Source organism: Panthera tigris, chromosome B2 (assembly GCF_018350195.1).
Source record: "Panthera tigris isolate Pti1 chromosome B2, P.tigris_Pti1_mat1.1, whole genome shotgun sequence".
NCBI lineage: Eukaryota > Metazoa > Chordata > Mammalia > Carnivora > Felidae > Panthera > Panthera tigris.
Genome location: NC_056664.1, coordinates 50,770,651 through 50,785,450, shown reverse-complemented (window position 1 = coordinate 50,785,450; position 14,800 = coordinate 50,770,651). Strand labels below are relative to the sequence as shown.

General features: G+C 41.6%; 1 protein-coding gene across 10 annotated transcripts in view; it reads left to right on the top strand.

The window, feature by feature from the left end:
• Positions 1–14,800, top strand: part of GCLC (glutamate-cysteine ligase catalytic subunit) — a 59,038-nt gene that overhangs the window by 30,969 nt on the left and 13,269 nt on the right. For 7 of the 10 annotated variants that reach the window (XR_006217691.1, XR_006217690.1, XR_006217689.1 and 4 more), the window contains 7 exons: positions 2,636–2,748; positions 3,610–3,792; positions 7,286–7,399; positions 9,028–9,086; positions 9,196–9,329; positions 13,610–13,684; positions 14,392–14,508. Coding sequence is in view for 7 of the 10 variants with exons in the window: in XM_042986570.1 (XP_042842504.1) it covers positions 2,636–2,748; positions 3,610–3,792; positions 7,286–7,399; positions 9,028–9,086; positions 9,196–9,329; positions 13,610–13,684; positions 14,392–14,508 (795 nt within the window). In the remaining 3 variants the exon portion in view is untranslated. Of the gene's footprint in view, positions 1–723; positions 917–1,129; positions 1,213–2,635; positions 2,749–3,609; positions 3,793–7,285; positions 7,400–9,027; positions 9,087–9,195; positions 9,330–13,609; positions 13,685–14,391; positions 14,509–14,800 lie in introns of all 10 variants that reach the window. The other 3 variants (XM_042986574.1, XM_042986572.1, XM_042986573.1) reach the window with 3 other exon arrangements.

Here is a 14,800-nt window from a genome sequence, read left to right as displayed (position 1 = left end):
GAGGCATTTATTTATCTGTAACTGTACCTGTGATGTTTCAGCTTCTATGGTAGAATGTCAGGTCCACTTCATAAAATTGAGTCATAACCCATTTTTTATATTTTCAGCCAGTGTTCTATCCTGTCCCTGCCTCATATAGCTTATAACGATTCTTTAAAAAGCTTCTCATCACTAACCAAGATTGGCATCCTCTATAGTCCTAGCAGCAAGGTGTGCTGAGCCTGGAGGCCAGGCAGGCTGGGTTCACATCTGCTCTGACATTTGTGGCCTAGGGCAAGCTTACTCAGCCTCTGTGCACATCTTAGCACATCTGTAAAATAGGTGATGATGCCTACTTTGAATGATGGTTTGGAGGTTGGATCTGCATAGGAAAATTCGTGGCATATCCTTTCTCATTATGCTCATTTAAAGGTAAATTTGTGTCTTTTACTTAGGATATTTTCATGTATCTATCCTGAGACTTAGTTTCCTGCTCCATCAGCTCTTTGCTGATGAGGAAGGAGAAACTATCTGAAAACCTGTGCTTAAATATGGGAGCAGTTTCAGATTCTGCCGCCCACAGTTTTCAAGGAATTTGACATTGAGTGATCGTACAAGTGCAGATTTCACATTTCTGTTTCATGTAGCTAAGCCAAGTAGTCTGACCTATTTCTTGAACTAAAAATGTTCTAATACAAAAACAAGAATGGGAACTTAAACTCATCAATAAAACTGCTATCTTAGTTCAGGCTACTGTACCACACGCCACAGACTGGGTGACTTAAACAACAGACTTCTGTTTCTCATGGTCCTGGAAGTTGGGAAGTCCATTGTGAAAGGTCGTGACAGATTCATTTTGGGATGAGGGCCCTCTTCCTGGCTTCTGAATAGCTGAATAGCTGCCTTCTTGCGGTGTCCTCACATGGTGGCAAGAGAGGTGATCTTTTCCATTTCTTTTAATAAGGGCACTAATCCTATCCCATTGGGGATTAAGGGCTTCAACATATGAATTTGGTAGGGGTTGGGTGGAGCACATTCAGTCCCTAGTAACAACTAATAAAAGTTGGTTCAAAAGTGTGTTGTTTAAACCTGCTAGGCTATTTCCTATGGTTACTAACATTCTTTCCTCCTTTATAATTATATCTCTTAGCTGAGGTGCAAAACAGTCTCCGGTTGAACATTACTGTGTCTGTGATGGGGCGCCTGATTGAAATGCCTTCCAAAGCCAGGCAGGTACACATAATAAGTAAAGAGAATAGGCCACTGCAGACCAGAGCATGGCCCTCCGAGGAGAGCAGCTCATACCCTGCCCTTCAAAAGGGCAATACTGGGCTTTTGGGCATTTGTGGAGTTTTTGTTTTTTTAAATTAAAAAAAAATTTTGAGCTTATTTGGGGGGGGGGGGTGGGGCGGAGAGAGAGAGAGCACGCACACGCACACACATGCATGCGTGAAAGGGGCCCCAGGGTGGGAGTGGGGGGTTAGGGAGAATCCCAAGCAGGCTCTGCATTGTCAGCGTGGACCCAGGAACCCTGAGATCACTCAAGACCTGAGCTGAAGTGTTTAACCGACTGAGCCACCTAGGTGCCCCTGGACATTTGTTTTTAAGGCTGGAAATCTGGATTTGCATGTCAAATGTCAGGTAGATAGTGGAGATAGTGGATGTATTGTTGCTTCCTTTTTTTTTTTTTTTTTTTTTTTTAATAAGTCAAACAAAATACATCTGCTGACTGAGTATGCTTTGTGGGCACCAGTTTCCTACCTTTTCTCTGTTCTGGTATCTTGTGCAGAGGGTATTCTCAAGTGTTTGCCTATATGATCTGATTCCATACCTTTTCACTTATATACAGGTAATGTTTTATTTCAACCATAAATCGTGATTCATAGTCTTCACTATTTATACTAACTATCATAATTTAAAGCATGTGTTTTCAGGAAAACAAAAGCATGTTCTATTTGTACTCCACCCAGAAAAGACCTACTTTGGTATTTAACTCCTGATTTTTATCAGAATTCCACCAGGTGGTGTTATCAATGCAGTAGTGCACCTTACACTGTAAATTTTGTATGGTTTCAGAGTGGGCAAGTTGTCTTAAGTTACTCATGAGAAACCAAAAGTAAATTGTTGAAACTCCTAAAATAACCTCTCCATATTGGTGTGTTTATGATTATGAATTAACTCTCCAATAGTGGGGCTTACAGTTCCATTTATCCTTATCCACTGGCAGGTTATTAATCTACCATGATTAGAATGCCCAGGTAACTACTTACCTTCAGTAAGCCATTTGAGGAAATAAATTTTAAAATGCAGCTTCTTTGTGTAACTGAGATTTACAGAATCTTAGCTTTGAAGTACTTCTTTTGAAGTGCAGTCTGTGAAAATGGGCATCTTGACCTTTGTTTAGCATATTAAATAGAGCAGGAGAAAGAAATAATTAGGGAAAAAGTTCTTGTCCTCAAACAGTGCCACTGTTGACTGACGAGTTTCTCCAGGTTTTCATATTATGCAAAAGAACACTCATTGTGTGCAGTGTAAGCAGATGTGACGGTCTCTAGTTACTGTGGGCCCTTTCCAACCTTGATTTTCCTGCCTTCTCCTAAAGGTCACACTGAACCTGAATCTGGAAGAAGGTTAATCTCTCTTTTACTTTCAATAGGTGGAATACATGTTGGTGTCTTTTGATCATGAAAATAAGAGAGTCCAGTTGGTCCTGTCTGGAGAAGAAGTTCTTGAAACTCTACAAGAAAAGGGGGAAAGGACAAACCCAAAGTAAGCTGATAAACTGAAGGATTGTTACAGTGTTTCTGAAACTGATAGAACTATTAAAATAGAATCTTTCCTCAGATGTATAGGAGACAGGGTGGCATAGTAGTTGAGGGCACAGGTTCTGGTCCTCCCAAGTTGTCTGGATTCAAATCCTGGCTCCCCTACTTCATAGCTGGGTGCAACCTTGCACAAGTTATTTCTCTGTGCCTTAGTTTCCTCACCTGTAAAGTAGGGATAATAATACTTTCCATGTAGGGTGTGGACATTAATATCTTAACGTATTATAAAGCACTTAGAACTATGAGCTCAATATAAAACCTGTTTAATATTAATAAAGGTAAAAGAAAAAACAAAAACAACAAACCATTGACAAAGCGTTACTGAGATCACGAACCATGGTGCCAGATTGAGCTTACAGAGGAGGGTGTTTGGCTGGCGGGATGTTTTTGCAGTATTTCCTTAAGTAGGCAAAGAGGTGAAGGGGCATGTACTTTCCAGTTCAGTTTTCTGCTCACTCGATTTTGGGAGGCAGCATTTGAGTTTGGAGTCTAGCATTGAACTGAAAGAGCCCTTAAGGCCAAAGGCTTCCTCTCCTTTGTCACAAAGTGGACTAGCTTGTCTTGGACAGTGATTGCCCTGTGTGTGGTTCTCAGTTACTTAAAAATATTTTGGGTCCAATACTTATAACCCTTACATGGTTAAAGAGCTCTGGAGAATTACCAGCCTTTGGGAACTGTGAAGGAGTTCTTAGCTTCATTTATACTGAATGGTTTCTAAGTTTTTTGAATTGACTTTTTAAAAACTTCTAAAAATTGAGTAGACAGCAGTAAAATATGATGGAATGGAATTTTCCCTCCTCTGTAGCCATCCTACCCTGTGGAGACCAGAGTATGGCAGTTACATGATTGAAGGCACACCTGGACAACCGTACGGAGGAACAATGTCCGAGTTCAACACAGTTGAAGACAACATGAGAAAACGCCGGAAGGAGGCAACCTCTTTATTAGGAGAAAATCAGGCTCTTTGCACAATAACTTCATTTCCCAGGTTAGTTCCTATATTAACATGCCCCAGCAGATAGTTCAGAGCTTCAGGTTATAAAAAGCAAATCATGACCCAAGCATTTGACTGTACAGTTCTCATACTTTACAGACAGTTCATACTTTGATAGAATCTGTAACGTGAGAGGTGCAGGCAAAAATTGCATGCCAGTTCCAGTTGGTGGTCGGTGGCCCAGAGCATTGTGGTGAGAGCATTGGTCTGGCCTCAGTGGGCATGACTGTGGGGACCACCGTGACTGATAGCCTTGTGGCAGAGTCCAGCCCTGGCCCGGCTGGTAGGAGCAGCGTGTCTGCCACGCAGTTCTGACCCCGTAAAGAGTAGCAGAGTCTCTGATGATTATCATGTGCCCTTCTCACTCGACTCTGACAGTCGCTTCCCCAAACCTGTGTACCCACTAGCGAATGGTGGTATTGGTGGTGATTGGAGGGTCACCTGTTGGAGGGCTGGCATCAGTGCTTCTGGTCCACTATTGATCCATCTTAACTATGAATGAGGGGGTCATCAGGCCATGTTTGAGTGTTGTGATGAAAAGGCAATTTACAGTTTGTCTTCAAATCTAGTTGTGGCTGAAAGCTCATAAAAGTAAATATCGAGTAAAGTGAATAATAAACGGTGAAGCTATATTCCTAGCATAGAAGGAGGTGTATAAATAGCGTAAAATTAAACCCAGGAGTTCTGCATAGGAATGCAGTTCTACCAAATTGTCAATCTGGTTCATCTATGCTAGATATCTGTCAGGTTGTGGCAAAGTGTGCTTACCTCCTCAAAGTTCAAAAGAGCTTTGTTTGGGGATTGGTTTCCTTGGACTGGAACACTTAGAACTATCTTTATACCCTCCCTTTTTTTCCTGATAAAAGTATAACGAACATAGGCATTCTGAATCTTATCACTGGTCTCGGAAGGATGCTGAATAGGAATTTTCTTTGTAAAAAATCTCCATCTTAACATAGAAATAGTTGAAACTCTATTTAAACAACTTGGACGTCTTGTTTTCTGTGATTCCTTCGTGCCATTATGCAGGCCACTCCTCTTTCCCTGCCAAAAGAAAATCCCCAGCTGAAGGAGGGTGGACGGGTTTGCTTGGAAGAGAGTTGGCATGGTCCTTTGCCCTAGATTTTTGAGGAGGTGAAAAATCATGACTGTGCCCATCACTCAGATACTTGAGTGCCTGCTCCGTGCCAGACCCATGCAGTGTGGGGATGCAGTCATAAATGCAAACAGCAGAGTCTTTACCTGTGTGGAGACTGAGTGATCAAATCCCTACAGATCCACTGAACATAAAGTCGAGGCAGTGCCGTGAGGAAAAGACACAGAACAGAGACTGGGACGAGGTTGTTGGGTGGACTCTGCTGGGGGCGGGGGTTGCTGATGATTGGAATGAAGTCCAAAGCCCTGTTGGGAATTGGGAGTACGGAGGGGCAGGATGGCCTAGGAAGAGGGAGCAGAGTGGGTAGACGTCTCAGGATGAATGGGGAAAGCACGGAGCCTTGAGAGAACCAAAAGAAGGCTAGCCGGTGGGACCGGGGTGCTGCAGGTGAAGGGGAACCTGGGCACGTAGTTGGCGGGGCCAGATGAGGTTAACTGAGAATTTGAGTTGTTATCCCAAAAGCAGTAGGAGTTATAAAGGGAGAGTTGGGACAGAAGAATAAGTTTTCTTCCAAAAATGGATTTTTTTTAAAAAAAGCTTCATCATACATTTTTTGATAGGGCATTTTTGGATTTGTAAACGAAACAATTATTATTTAGTTGTAGAAGGATCACCTTATATCCGTAGTGAATGATAAGGAAAGTTTTCTTTTGGGGTCAAGAGAGAAAGGAGTACTTGGTTTCTTAAGTGTAAATAGTGTGATTTTTCTTTCTGTAAAGAGGCAAAATCTCATGGATCTCGAAGCCCAAACAGTGGCCAAGTGAATTTTTAAATTTAAGCCAACTGAAATGGAAAATTTAGTTCCTCAGTCACACTAGCTTCAAGTCAGGTGCTCACTAGCCACATGCGTGGGACACACGGGTATTGGACAGTGCAGACATACATTAAACATTCCTATTGTGGCATAGAGTTTTCATGGATGGAGCTGGTCTGGAAGAAAAGCAGTGCTATAGGAGTCTGAAGATCTGAGTTCTGATTGCCTTGTCCTGCCAGACACATTCTCCTTGTCCTTTCCATTCAGTCTAATTCTGGTTGGCTAAGAATCCCCAAGATTGAAGTTTGCCACTCTTACAGAGGAGTTTTCCTGAGTTTGCAGGCTCATAGTAGAGAATGCACATAGGTGCAAGAATTCTCAGGAACCCTCATGAAAGCTGGAAACTGTTTCCCAGATAAGATCAGCAAATTCAATTGTTGTTCACAAGGCGGATGTGGGCAGCCAACAGGTACTTTATTTTATAAAAGGTAGGGGCTGAAAATAAGGCATGGGCTAGTCTTGGCTCTAAGGCCAAAAGTTTCCTACCACTGATCTAAAGCCCTGACAAGAGCCTGCCTTGTTTTGCCTTTACGAACTGTCAGTCTTTGTCCTCTCTCAGAGCAGCACACTTAACTATGACCTTAAATTTCTTAACCTGAGGAACTGGTGGCGTCACTGCAGTTGATGTGGAATTTGAGCTTTACCTCTAGGGATAAATACAGAGCTTCATTTTTGCGTTGGAATTAAAGCTCTTCTTTGGGTCAAGTAAGATAATAAGGTTGGGTTTCAGACATCAGAGGGAGATCTCAGGGGTGGATGGGGGCACCTGTAGAGACACTACCTAATCTTTTTTTTTTTTTTTTTTTTTTTTTAATTTTTTAATGTTTATTTTTGAGAGACACAGAGTGTGAGCAGGACAGGAGCAGAGAGAAAGACAAATAGAATCTGAAGCAGGCTCCAGGCTCCGAGCTGTCAGCACAGAGCCCGACGCGGGGCTCAAACCCACGAACCGTGAGATCATTACCTGAGCCACAAAGGCTCCCCTAGACACTACCTAATCTTGATGGACTTGTGAGGTGACCTGGAGAGGCAAAAAACATGAGAGCCCTACGATATTTGAACAAAGCTTATCAACAGGTTGGGGGTGGTGGTGGTGTGCAGGGGTCAAAAGACAATCCGAGACATAAGAGCTAGTAAAGGAAGACATCTCAGAAACTGTGTAGGGGGAACCCATAACCCATGACAGTTGATATGATGTAGCCTAGGGACTTCTGTGCTGTTGGTCCTTGCTATTAAGTGAAGAGATGGGTGGAGGTGAATAAGCTCTGTAGAGATCACAGGTGGATGAAAGGTCTCTAATACAGTCACTAAAGGGCTGCAATCACAAAAGATGATGCTGAAGAAGACCAAGTGCCAAGGGGGTGTTTGTAAAGCACAGTATTTACATGGTATCCGTGTGCTGACTTTCCTTAGTGGGGAACATGGAGAGGTGTGGTTCTTAACAGGTGTGGTGATGGTGAGATACCGTTAACTTTTGAAGACAAATCCTGCCTACTTAGTTCTTTGATTTGTTGTAGATTAGGCTGTCCTGGGTTCACGCTGCCAGAGTTTAAACCCAATCCGCTCGAAGGAGGAGCTTCCAAGTCCCTCTTCTTTCCTGATGAAGCCATAAACAAGCATCCCCGCTTCAGGTGAGTATGGCTCTGCGAATGAATGCAGATGTGCCTCACTCTTACCACTGCCTTCTAGGAGTAAGGTGCTCCTTCCCAGAATCCTTGTCGCAGTTAAGAGTTCAGGCTCCTCTTGTAACTAACCAGAGAAGCCAGCGGGCATATGTGCATTTGGTTGGTTGTTTGATGCTGCTCAGAACCCGGCTGACTTGCCCATTTTCCAAGTCATCTTAAAGCGATTCGCTTCTTTAGTGTGTGACAGCATTCTCGAGCAAGAGGCAGAGGAAGTGGTGTTACTGCAGAGCCTGCTGAGAGAACATTCCATCAGAATATCTTGATCCACATTAAAGTCACTGTCTTCTTTAATGTGCAGGTTCTTTTCAATCCTAGTTCCTTAAATGCCTGTTGGGGGAAGTTTTCTCTTAGAGAGGGACAGAAAAGGTAGAAATAACTAAGTGATCTACTCTCACTCAGTATACCTTCAGAATGAGGCAAAATATGTACAACTCTGTACCTTCTGCTCTATTAACTTGTAGGTCTGTTTGTAGTTTCATTCCTGGGTTTTAAGTTGCTTCAGGGCCCACACTCGTCAGATCTTGCTTTGTACCTTGAGTTTCCTCTGACAGCCTAAACCTAGGCTCCTCACCTATAGGCAGGAACCACGGGACTTGTCAGCATTCACTCCTTTAACAGGTCTGCACATCTGCTATATGCAGAGATTTTGGGGAAAACATATTTATAGACATAATTCCCAATTTCAAGTGTTATATTGTGCCAAGGGGAAAATAGAGATACTCGGCTGCAAGAAAAGGTAGATGCACCAGAGACCCTCCTTGGAGAAAAGAGGATGCTTCTGACTGAGGGGATCACAGCAGGCACGTGAAAGAGGTGGCCTGCATGCTGAGGCTGTATCACCACTGTCTGCTAGAATCATACTGTCAGCCCCAGATATAATTTTAAATTTTCTAATAGCCACGTGAAAAAAGTAAAAAAGATGGACTTTATTTTTTCTTTAATTATCCAAAATTATTTCAACATGTAACCAATATTTTAAAGTTATTGGTAAGACCTCTTTATTTTTGTAGTAAGTCTTCCAAATTCGGTGTGTATATTATCTTTACACCATATTTTACTTAGGACTAGCCACATTTCAAGTGCACAGTAGCCACAGTGGACCAGGTGGCTTCTGGATTAGACACTCTGGGTCTAGAGGAGAAGTATTAATGTTGCAGTTTGGGTAGGGCAGTACCAAGGTATTGGGGCTCCAGAGATGCCTAGGGATAGTGAGTACTAAAGTTTGGCGTCTTTGTAGTTAACACGGGGAACGGTAACATACAGTGAGACCAGACCATGGCATACCCCAGACACTTGAATTTGATCTGGTAAGTTACAGGGAACTGGGGAACCCAGGGTTGAACGGGGAAGAGAACGGCATTCTCGAGCAAGAGGCGGAAAAAGTGGTGTGACCGCAGAGCCTTCTTACAGAACATTCCCTTCAAGTATCTTGATCCACATAAATATTCAGTAGGATTGCCTCAGAGAATTAGTTTGAGGGAGGGTTTCGTTCTGTTTATTTGTATAGGATCAAATTCTTCTTGTACATGATGTTCTTAGGTAACCGATTCTTGACGTTTGGTTGTCTGTTTTAGTACCCTGACAAGAAATATCCGACACAGGAGAGGAGAAAAGGTTGTCATCAATGTACCAAGTAAGTCCAGAGTGAGGCGATAGCGTGGGAGAGAGACAGCTGTGGAATTGTTGTTTCATCCTGGAATCTCACCCATTTCCCTTTTTTTATTTTTAATTTAATAATACAGTATTTAAGGACAAGAATACACCATCTCCATTTATGGAAACATTTCCTGAGGATGAGGAGGCAGCAAGGGCTTCCAAGCCTGATCATATTTACATGGATGCCATGGGATTTGGGATGGGTAATTGCTGTCTTCAGGTATGGCTTCAAGTATACAGAGAGGCAGTGTGCCCTTGTCCCTTTCTGTTTACTAACTTTTTTTTTTTTTTTTTATAAATGTGCATTTAAAAATGTTAACATTTTAATCAAGTTGAACTGAAAGCCAAGTGTGCCTTTCTGAAGACTAGTGATTTTAGTAAATTCATTAGTAGCTATCTTGATGGGGAATTGACAGAATCTCCAGTTTACAGCAAATATAATTAATTGTTAATTAATTTACAGTGTGAAGTATTCCATGATGAGTCTCTAATCTTTTCTAGTGATGGATGGTCTGGCTTAGAGCTTGTAACATCATTCAGATCTGTTTGTGAAAATGAACTCTGGATGCACTCCAGAGATTTTGTGATCCAAGGGAAGGACTGTCTGGACTTGAAATTTTCATATTCGGGCAAGGCCATCTAGTGGTGTAAAAAGAACTGTTTAGCCACCTGTGTGTGTCTTGCCCCAGGCTAAGTCACACGGGGTAGGGTAGCCTTTCTGTGTTTACTTGATTAAAACTTTCTGTGGATCTAATGAGATGGTGGATGCCCTTGGCACAGGCATTGTGCCCAAGGACCTGGGCGGGAGGGCACAGAACCTATCAGGCAGCATGTGGGCCTGCACTAGGGTCTCAGTTGTTACTCCTCAGGTATTTGGGGAGCTCCCTTCACTTCTTTTGGTCTTGGTTTTCTTATCCGTTAACAGGAAGATTTATATTAAGGCCCCTTCTGGGTCTGACTCTAAGCTAGTATTTACTTCATTGTTTTTGTCAACAGAAGTGCTGGTTTTAATAACCCTTCATTTGCTTAAAATCATGTTAGAACAGGAGTTAGGAGTTGCACAAATTGAAAATTTCAAATAAAAATAGAGGCTACTTGTTACTGTCTAAGGAGATTGTATCCAGTTCTGATTACTTGAAGATTAGAAATGGTGTCCTTAGAGGCCTGGAAGGGTGCAAAGCCCGGCCCCCTTCTGAGGTCACTGGGCCTCCACTCTGCCTGCTTAGCACCCAGAGGCCAAAAGCACAGAATTCCCATCATCTTGAACAGCTGCAGCATAGCCATGCACCTTCTTGCACATATAGCTCCGATGTGCTTATTTTTACAACTATGGATAATGAAAATTGAATGCCAGAGTCCCATTGTTCTATGCTAAATGTGTCTACATGACCATAATTTTTTTTTTCTGATTTTCCTGGCTTACATAGGTAGTATAAAGTGTGTCTTCCAAACAAATATAGGCCAGTAGGTTTCTTTACAAATGGTTACATTTCATAAAGGGAGCTTTTGACTTTGGCCTGTGTACCTGCTTTCCTGTCTTAATTACCAGTATTTTTTTTTTTTTTTTTTTTTTTTTTTTTTTAAGAGCACCATTAAGATCTAGGGTTTAGTGCATGGCTTTAAAGTTGTGTCAGTGCAATGGGAGTACTGATTGCCTTTTCTTGGTTTAATATGAAACCAAGGAGCCTTGCCAGGGATAGCACAATTACTTCTTTCCACCAGGATGGTCTTTCCCTTGTACTACTATACAAGTAAATGTGCTCTAATGGTGGGTAGTAACATTTTTATTGCCTGCAGATGCACTTTTCCGTCCAATTTAAGCTTTGTTGTGGATTTAGGATTAAGGTTTCTTTTTTCTCGATGGCATGTCCAAAACCGTACTTTGAATACTCCACTTAAAAAGTCGTTAGCACAGGTCATGTATAGTGTATGGGAAATAAGATGAATTCCATACCTCCCCACAGAAAACCCTGTTTTGTATCTCTCAAGTGGAAAAGTAGAAACAACTTAGCAAAGTAAAGCAGAAAAAGTTTTAAAGTAATTTTTAAAGGTTAATGACGACTTAATTGTACAAAACAAAAAAATCATTTAACCACATTCAGATTCTTGATTCTTTGGGAGTCAAGATTTTTCAGGAATCATTTAATAAGTTGGTGTACATTGTGCTAGGTTTTCCCCCTCTAAGAAAATCAGGTGGCTTCAAAACTGGGTTCTAGATAAATTTTAGAGATTCAGGTTTCCAACATCTGTTTTTCATACTTTCTCTTTTTTACCCCTCTGTTTCCTAGTGACATTTCTTCTCCTCCTATATGATACTTTAAAAGGACACCAGAAGCCAAAACTGAATATTCATACTTTAAGGCATAAGAACTCTTTGTTTTCCTTTCCCCACTAAAGCCATTAACCATAGTCCTGTTTGATTTGAAAATAGCTCTAGAGTACTGAAGCCAGTTACTAAATAGATTTAGAATAACTAAGTCACTTCACTGTTGTAACTTAACTATTGATTTCCAGGTGCTAATTTTCTTAAGGATACTTTACCCCTAGATTTCCCTATGAGTTGCCTAGTATATACCAGGCTGTCTAAGAGAAGCCAGTCAAAAAACTGGAGAGAAAACACTTAGATTGTATCTATTTAAAGATAGAAATAACAGACACACACTACTGTACCTCAAGAGTAACAAAAAAGGAGCTAAACAAACTAAGGGATGCATATTCAGAAGAATTCAGCAGTCAAAACACTTGGGGAACATTGAGGTATTTTTAATCTCCGTCCATCTGAATGTGGCCTCTAGAGTCCCTATTTTTTAAGTATCTCACCATTTTATGAAAATAAAACTTCTTTACTCCCCCGTAGTCTCCTCTTTAGCACCCTCTTTCCTTCAAGATACACGAATTCATTTAACAAATGCTTATTAAGCACCAGGTAAGTGTCACTTTACTTCACATTTGGAATAGAGAACAGCAAGGCCCATCCCTGCCCTCAGAGAACTCACATTTTCGTGGGGATTCCCAGCTCAGAAGTGTCTAAATACTCAGCTTACTGTCTTCTGTTTTCTCACTTGCCATTTTATACTTCCCTTGCACAAGGTGATTCCTGAGTTCCCACCACATTGCAGAAACTGCCCTTGTTTTGGTTAAGAGTGACCTAATTACCAGTCCCTCTTAATCTTTATTTTAACCTTTGATACGCTTATTCCTTGATGTCTATGATGAATTAGTTTGTAGTGACTGATTAATTGCCAGTACATTTGAATTAAAATACAGCATTGAATCATTAACAGAAATTACAGCAAGTTGTCTAAATAATTATTTTCTGTAATTAGTTACCACCCTGACGTGAATAGAATTCTGCAGGTAGGCTGTGAGTCTCGAACAGAAGTTCCTCTGAGACCTGGCTAGAACTATGGGAAATACCTGGTTGGGATTATAACAATAAACATATTCGCTCAGCTGCTTCCTCAAGGATTAAGCTCATAAATCACCTCCTGTACCAACACGAAATTCAAAATTTTCATTGTTAAATAACAGAGGACATGAAAGCTGTTCCCATTTGGCAGTTTATACGGATGTGCTAACACAGTCATGATTTGTGTTCCCAGTCCCTTCCTTCCACTGCTCCTCACCCCAAGGCAGGCAGAACCTTTTTGGTTTCTTTCGGGTAATTGTTTTTAGATTTGTGCTGATCAGTCATGTGATGTTTTTTCTCTGCCTTACTCTTAAGTGTTCTGCTTGCCCCTCTTACGTGGGCTCCCTCTCCATCTTCAGAACTTGACCTGAGCCTTCTCCCTGTTTCTCCACCCCCAGACTTTTCTTCTGGGCATCAGCCCTGGGAGACCCACCTCTTTAAAGGGCTTCTTTATCTGCTCCTGGCCTTTTACGCCCATCGTGTCTTGGTGCCTCTGCTCACTGTCTGTCGTAGGAACACCCAAGCCAAAACTCGAGTTACACTTTTGTTATCTGTACCCCACTGGCCCCCAGGGGCTGTTTGGACTTGGGTGTGCCCCTTGCACCAGCCGTGCTTGGTTCTTCCGGGTTAGTTGCAGTATTTTAACTAACTCTCTCTTCCTCTAGTTATGTCCTGTTCCAAGCTGTACTTTATACTGCTGCCAGGGAACTTTGAAACCCACCCTTTTGTACCCAAATTTATATAACCCTTCAGCTATAACTGAAGTGAATGGGAAGCTATAGAGGGAAATGAGCCAGCACAAGAGGAAATGCCTTGCTGAACTCATTATTTCTCGAGTGTCTTACTTTTTTTTCCTGACATTTTAATCTTACTTAACTTAGGAAATGGTTGTTTATATTAGTTGTGAACATGATGAAATACCATATTTTGGCAAAATTCAACCATGACAACTTTTTAAAAACATTCTGTATTAAATGTTATTAGCAATGGAGTAACTGTGGTCCCTTCTCCAGCCATCTTCCTTGTCAGAGTAATCTTTGGGAAGGATGTTCATGATTTGTTGTTGTTAATAACTTGCAATTCTTAAACAGGTAACGTTCCAAGCCTGCAGCATATCTGAGGCTAGATACCTTTATGATCAGCTGGCCACCATCTGTCCAATTGTCGTAAGTAGAAATGACATTTTACTTTAAACGCTTCTTTGTCTAGAGGGTGCTTGTGCAGAATTTGCTGACCATGTGCTATTGAAGTTCACGTAAGACTTCATTCAGAAATGAACTGACATAAATAATATACATTCAGAGCTAATGGACTAAGACTCTAAGCTGTAAGAGTTTACTGTTGCTAGTAAGACATTTGAGGGTTAAAGTGTTAAGTTTGATTGCAGCCGTTTCCCCCTCCCATCCTTCACATTCTCATGTGAGAGAGGGGATGATTTAAAATGCATCAAATCCGGAGCGCCTGGGTGGCTCAGTCGGTTAGGGTTCCGACTTCGGCTCAGGTCATGGTCTCACGGTCAGTGAGTTTGAGCCCCGCATCAGGCTCTGTGCTGACAGTTCAGAGCCTGGAGCCTGCTTCGGATTCTGTGTCTCCCTCTCTCTCTCTGCCCCTCCCCTGCTCATGCTCTGTCTCTCTCTGTCTCAAAAATAAATAAAAACATTTTAAAAAAATTAAAATAAAATGCATCAAATCCAAGAACTTGAGTCTCTTTTGGTGTCTTTGACTGTGAGAAGGCAGGTACAGACAGATGGAGTATAACTCCATAGGGGGTGCATAAACTGATTGTTCTAGACCAGAGATAACTGCATGGTGCTTTTCTCAGCTTGTATGTGACACTTTGAACCTGCAGGTGCTGACTCTTGTTTGTTTTTAGATGGCTTTGAGTGCTGCGTCTCCTTTTTACCGAGGCTATGTGTCAGACATTGATTGTCGCTGGGGAGTGATTTCTGCATCTGTAGATGATAGAACTCGGGAGGAGAGAGGACTGGAGGTGGGAGTGATTTTCCTTAATAGCCTTTTAAATCAAGCAGGTAAAATGGGGTTATTGTAACTACTTGCCATTTTGAAAGTCTCCCTTAAATTTTTGTCTTGAGTGGGTTAGTCACATATGGGAAGAAATTGACAGGTTATCAACCTGTCTTTGATGTCCTAGTGTTTGTGTTGGGTGAATACGTGGGAAACACGATTTGGTTTGGGTGAGGAGGTTTCATCACTTGTTGAAATCTGTATTTGTTTCATCCTCTTCTAAAACTAGTAGTGCTATTTTTCTATATTTTGGAAGT